This window comes from Lineus longissimus, chromosome 15 (genome assembly GCF_910592395.1).
Source record: "Lineus longissimus chromosome 15, tnLinLong1.2, whole genome shotgun sequence".
In the NCBI taxonomy this organism is placed as follows: domain Eukaryota; kingdom Metazoa; phylum Nemertea; class Pilidiophora; order Heteronemertea; family Lineidae; genus Lineus; species Lineus longissimus.
This window is the reverse complement of record NC_088322.1, coordinates 656,009-662,777: the sequence shown is the minus strand read 5'-3', so window position 1 is coordinate 662,777 and position 6,769 is coordinate 656,009. Positions and strand designations below refer to the sequence as shown.

Here is a 6,769-nt window from a genome sequence, read left to right as displayed (position 1 = left end):
CAGAGATGCACAAGGATCTTTTGGCTCTCGAGAAGACTAGAGTCACATTAGAGATTGAAAAGCTGCAAATGGAAAAGAACAAGCTATCGTTAGAAATAGAGGTTCTTCAATTAAAGAAGCAAAAGTTAGGTTATGGACAATTCATGCCTACCACCTATGGAAGTAATCAAGTACATGCACCACATTCAGACTACAATTTCACAAATATTTGAATATTTGTAACTTCGTGCAATTGTTGAAATACAGTCATGATTAACATTATAATTGTTCACATCATTTATTTCACTTACATTTATCTGAAGTGGGTATTGACAATTTGATCTCTTCTTCCAGCCCCATTGATCCTGTCTGGCAAAACAATCACGTTTGCTGGGTCGACTAATGGTTGTGGGCGGTGTTCAATTGGTTCTTCATCAAAATCTGGTAAAGCTCTGTCTTTTGCAAGATTGTGGAGAATGGCGCAGACAGCAATGATTTCGCAACATTTCTGTGGTGTGTGCCTCAACATCCCATGTAAGCAATGGAATCGTCTTTTCCATTGGCCGATTCCTCTTTCAACCAAGCACCTTGTTCTCTTGTGGGCTCTGTTGTACCTCCGTTGCTGTGGCGTATTTGGATTAAGAAATGGCGTCATCAGCCATGGTCGCACGGGATATCCACTATCGCCTAAAAGCAGTTCCTCGCCATTTCGTTCCTCAAATATAGTTGCAAGGCCACTTTCTCTTAGAATAACGGAATCATGTGTACTTCCTGGCCATCTTGCAACTACATTGATAAATCTGTATCTTGCATCCATCACTACTTGGTTGTTTATTGACGTATAGTTCTTCCGGTTGACATATCGCCACTCGTGTTGGGTGGGGCTCAAAATCCACACGTGCGTTCCGTCTACTAGGCCAATAACTCCCGGAAAATTGGCAATCTCATGGAACTCATCAACCATATTGGGAATATCTTGATTCCTTGGAAATTGCAAGACTCTTGGCAGTAAAGGGAGCAAAGCGGCTGTAACTTGGGTAACTACACGGCTCATAGCTGGCTGTGAGACGTGTACTGTGTCGCCTACAGTCAACTGGAACGATCCGGTAGCATAAAAGCGTAAAGCTGCTAAAACCTTCAATTCCCTTGGCAATGCGTGGTTTCGTAGGGTGATGGGATCGAGTTCATCTCCGACAACATCTATTAATTCCAAAATCGTTTGATGGTCAAATCGGTAACGCTGGTACAACTCAACATCGTCATATTCATCCAGTGGATGCAGACGGTCTCTAAATACCCTATCGCGACAAATCGCACGCACTCCAACTAACTGTTCTCGTAACAAAAGAAATGCTGCCATTCCTCTTGGCTGTCTTGTCCAAAATGGATGGAAAATATAGTTTATGGCGAACGGACTTCGACTTAAGACACCCTTGGGGGTGTCTTAAAGTTAAGTGCAAAATTGGGTGTAACGAACCACTTGGGTAGCATATTGAATACGACTTGTTCGTAACACCTAACTTATGGGGTACTTAGGCGTTACACCTAGACATAAGTACGTTTATGAATACCGGCCCTGGGCCCATATACATAAAAGTTCTTAACTCAAGTGCTATAAAACCCTAAGTGGCCAACTTCCCAAAGTTCCCCACCTAAAATGGGATTCATAAAACTACTCAACGCCCCACTTAGCCAGGTTGACCGCTTAAGTTTGAGTGTAACACTTATCACTCTTCAAAAGACACATCAGGTACCCGTTCCTGTTGATTTCTGCCTATAAATTGAATCATTATTCATTGATCGTAGGTATTCAATAATGCAAATTACAAATCATTTTTCTGTACACAATTGTATTATCGTTGCCCGGGGATGTTAGGGTTCAAAAATGGCGTCATAAGCTCAGGCTGCAATGGATACCCCTAAGGATGACCTTATCCCCTTCCCAACGTCTCATATTATCTCCACTCATGAAACAAAGGTCATAGAATCCAAGTACTGTAGGCATTCGATCGACCACACTGATAACACCGTGAAATCGAAGAATCTGATAGTAAAAACAGAAAATTGAGGAGTGTCATCTTGTTTCAGAAATTTGGTTCAGTGAGGTTGTCACCTCCACAATTACTCGACTCGTGGTTGGTTTGGAAATGTTGACAGTATCACCAGCTGTTGGAATGATCCGCAAGGGTAAAAATTGTAAACCGGAGAGTCGCAAGCAGTTTTAACTCGGGAGGCAGCGCGTAATTCCTCCTAGTTTCCGATTCGTGGTCATCCCTCACAAGAATAATGTTTGCCGATCAAACCGATATCACTGGTATAATTATAAGTCGTTTTAGAACTCTTGTGGATTGAGGCGATCACGAAAACCCCTTTCCCTGCGAAGTGCACGCCTGTGTGCAATTTCGTGTTGCCAAGCCAACATCAACAAACTCACCTCCGATGAGCGCCGTGCTAAAAATGAACTGAAAGAACCAGTCCACTTAAAGTTAAGACTGCTCCGGGGTGTCTCAAATCTAAGATTTGATTTGAGTGGGCAGCCTGACTTAAGCATATTTATGAATATGACTTATTTTAAATAAGTACCCAACCTAAACTTAAGATGCATTTTAGGTGCCCCACTTTGACTTAAGTAGCTTTATGAATACGGGTCCTGAGTGCTAGTGCTTAGAGAGTAAACACCCTCCAACCTCGGGAGAATTAGTTCAGTTGTCAAACGATTTGTTTTGGTTGAAGAATAACCCACTCAAACAGTCAGACATGGAGTTGCTGTCTTGGTACCAAACTGAATGTAAAAGTAACTACTCTCAGCGGTAAAGTTGGCCTGGTTTTTTGCAATTCTTTATTTCCTGTTTTCGGGTGGTTTATTCATACATATGATAAACGACCACTTATAGTTGGTAAAGAGGGACCTGTTTCGGAAACACCCTGAACCTCCAGGTCTTACCCCCTTTAAAGGAAGCCGGGGGTATATTGTATATTTCTAAGCATAATAATTAGATGCAAAACTTTGGTGGTCAAGATGTTTCAGAAAATGACAGAGGGATGATGTCGGTCTATTGGTATAGACAGAGACTAATCTATATCCAGCTTGAGTAAGGGTATAGTAGAGGCCCATGGTTACAGGACCGGGCATAGTAAGAGGCAGGAATAAGATGTACATGTAGATTATGTCACCTCTGGGTGTTATTTACCTTCCTTTTGACCCTTTGGTCCATGTTTGAACTGAAAGTTGGCCATAAAACCGCTATCTGCTTTTCCATAACGCGCCCCCTAGGGATTTCAAGATAAACCGTTAATCCCACCAAATACTATAGAGTTTTCTCGTAAAATGACATTTTATGGTCGTGTTTTGAAACTCGATAAATTACGAGAATCTCTAGCCGCAGGGAGTCTAAGGTGATTAGAAACCCCTACTGATTGACGAGAGATCTCGATGCTGATACAGAATACGATCGAAATACGAGAAAAATACGAGGTGTTAGCCATGAGCAAAGCCAGGAATAGCCTGAAACAATATCCTACTCATGTGTGGGACCATTAGGTCAGGTAACAAGCATGTTCGAAGGGTTTGTTGAAACAAAATCGCCAAGTTATATTTATTATCTCTTTGTCTATCACTCTCATGTTCAGGCGAAGCAAGTTGGTTTAATTATATCTCAATTTCTATAGAAAGACTAGAGTTCATATTGCCTTAGTCATTGTTTTAAGCTGGAACAGGCTGGGCCAGAACTAGCTTATTGGTGTTTCGAATGGATCGCCATTAAGATTATCATTATATGTAACAATTCACACTCTGTATGTTTGGTAACCATGTAGGGTTTCCAAGGACGCAGATTGCTAGCCTCAATTTGGTAACTGTTTCTGATTGGTTCTGGTCACCCAAGGATGGACCCTGGAAGTTCTAAATGTGTCTTACATTGTTTCTTATTGGCCAAAGTATTTCTCTGGGCACGCTATAAGATCCAGCGCTTCAGTTGAGAAGTCACTCTAGAATACTTTGACAATTAAAAGCAACTGCCTAAGACGACATTTGAACTTCACTTTATTCCTTGAACCTTTCAGGTAAGTGTTGAAACTTTTAGACTAAATCTTGAATAAGCAATCATCCATACACTCCTAAGTTCTATACTGTATATGTTCCTTGTGTCACTACTTTTAGAATCTCATTTGTCGATCTCATCGCTCATCTTAACAATATTGTGTAACACTGTCATATCGAATGCAATTCATGTATCATGACTCAAGAATACTTTGACAATTATAAGCAACTGCCTAAGACGACATTTGAACTTCACTTTATTCCTTGAACCTTTCAGGTAAGTGTTGAAACTTTTAGACTAAATCTTGAATAAGCAATCATCCATACACTCCTAAGTTCTATACTGTATATGTTCCTTGTGTCACTACTTTTAGAATCTCATTTGTCGATCTCATCGCTCATCTTAACAATATTGTGTAACACTGTCATATCGAATGCAATTCATGTATCATGACTCAAGAATACTTTGACAATTATAAGCAACTGCCTAAGACGACATTTGAACTTCTCTTTATTTCTTGAACCTTTCAGGAGCCCAGAAACTAGTCCCCCACCCCCATATCATCTGTCTCTGGGTACAAGTCGCATAATGTCTACTAATTTGATCCCCTTGCACCTACCAACTGTCCCTCGTAAATACTAATGTGAGGGATAGGCCCCTTTCTCTGGCCTTCCAGCTGCAAGCTCCACCTACATTTCGTGTAAGTATGACAAAATGAACAGAGTACTGCGACAGAACCATTGTGCCCTCTCTAAACATTTATCGGATCTGATGACAGAGAGAAGAGAAAAAAAGTGGTTTTAACTTTCTCCCTCCAAGATTTCCTTCTCAGGAGACCAGACTGAACAGCCATCTTTATGTAACAAAAGGTTGTTACATTGTCCTTCTCAGATTATCCTCTTAGGAGGCTGAACAACTAATTAACTGTCTGTGACCTCCACATTATGAGGTATTAGGTTGTGACATGTTGCTTCTGAACCTAGTCAAGGGATGCATGATAAACTTAAATACTGGGATACAAGAAACGATTTGATTGGAGTCTAATGCGAAATCGCGGAATTCGGTGTAGCGGTAGAATATGTCCCCCTGAAAAAAGTGTCTGGCCCCATTCTATTCCAACAGATTATGGTATGTGGTTCACATGTCAGAAATAAAAGCGCATTAGAGAATACCGGACATTCGATCTTAGGACGCAAGGAAACTGCATGTTCAGCAGTGGGCACTAAAGGTTGCTTGTCTTTGCAATAATAATAGGGCTACTGGCTCATCGAAACCGATGTACTATAAACAATATAATGAAGGCCTATGCCCCCTATGCCCAGGCTTACACATGACATAGACCCTCGCTCAACATCACAAGCAAAAACCGATCAGCCAACAGGTTCAAAGTTTCTACGCCTGATGTCGACACAGAGAAAACCAAGACCTGCAAGGCGGGAACTTCAACTCCACCTATCGGACGATTTGGCATAACCTCTCTATCAAGGACACCGCTCTATTGCCGACACCTGGGCCCAGTCCCATGGATGTCCGCAATAGAGAGGTTGTACTGTACTTATAACTGAACACAATGTTATTTGTTCTGTGTTGAACTGAGCTTCTCTCAGGCTTGTCATGCTATCTCTGTCTCAACACTGACCAAGGGATGTGTAGTGGAACTATGATAAAGGCCTATGCCCCCTATGCCGAGGCTTACACATGACCCTGGCTTAATTTGCACACACCTGCAACATTGACTGATGTCCGACTTATTGGCGTATAAGGCTTATCTATATTGAACCCTTGGTGTGATACATCCATGGTGTAATTAGGAAGTCTCCTCTAAGAATGCTCGTCTGAGAGGGATTGAAACTGGTTTGTCATTTAAGGGACAGTACACCTGGCTAATGATATGTTGTCAACAGTTCGTTAAATACAGTATCATACTGTTTTTAAACGCACTCGGGAGCCACAGTTGGTCAACTTCATACATAACGTATTAGAGTGATTTATGCCTGTGTTCTGATCAAAACCATTACAAATTAAGAAGTCTCATCTAAGAATGCTAGTCTACTGGGGAAAAGGAATTGGTTTGCCATTAAAGGCACAGAACACCTCCATAATGAATTACTGTAAACAACTAGCATATATAGTATTATACCGTCTTCAAATTGCACACTTGTCCAGTGCCGCATTATTTCGGCGAGTGCCATGAAGAATTTATTTAAGTGCACTTTTCCCTGCATTCTGGTTGTGACTTTGTCATCAAAATACTTTATACTTATAACCATGACTGAACACCATGTTATGTCGCTCTGTGTAACACAGCAATGTGTTACTCCCTGGCATGTCATTTTATCTCTGTCCCTACACAAACCACAAGTTTCATTATAAACTTAAGCTGGGAAACAATGAATTATTTTGATTAGAGTCTAATGCAAACTAACAGAATCCATTGCAGAGGTGAATAATGTCCCCTTGGAAAATGTGTCCGGCCCTATTCTATTCTCTGATGGATTATGGTACGAGGTTCTATAGATTCCATGAACGTCATAAGCTCAGATATTAACGAATACCAGATATTTAATCCGAGGACATTTTAGACTTCTTCACATGGCAGACATAGGGTACTGGACACAAAGGAATGGCTGCATGAAAACTGCATGAAAACTGCATGGAAACTGCATGTTAAGCAGTTTCCACCAAAGGTGTCGTGTCTTAGCAGTTATAGGGCTACTGGCTCATCAAAACCGATGTACTCCCTCACCGAA

General features: G+C 41.2%; 1 protein-coding gene across 1 annotated transcript; it reads right to left on the bottom strand.

Moving 5' to 3' along the window:
* Window positions 1-292: 292 nt before the first annotated feature.
* Window positions 293-1,339, bottom strand: LOC135499941 (putative nuclease HARBI1). The gene has a single exon (XM_064791003.1). It carries the CDS (start codon window positions 1,337-1,339, stop codon window positions 293-295), a length of 1,047 nt encoding a protein of 348 aa, XP_064647073.1.
* Between the last annotated feature and the right edge of the window lie 5,430 nt (window positions 1,340-6,769).

Bases quoted from the DNA above. Each gene is read 5' to 3' on its own strand.
- LOC135499941 (XM_064791003.1), bottom strand. From the start codon at position 1,339: ATGGCAGCATTTCTTTTGTTACGAGAACAGTTAGTTGGAGTGCGTGCG.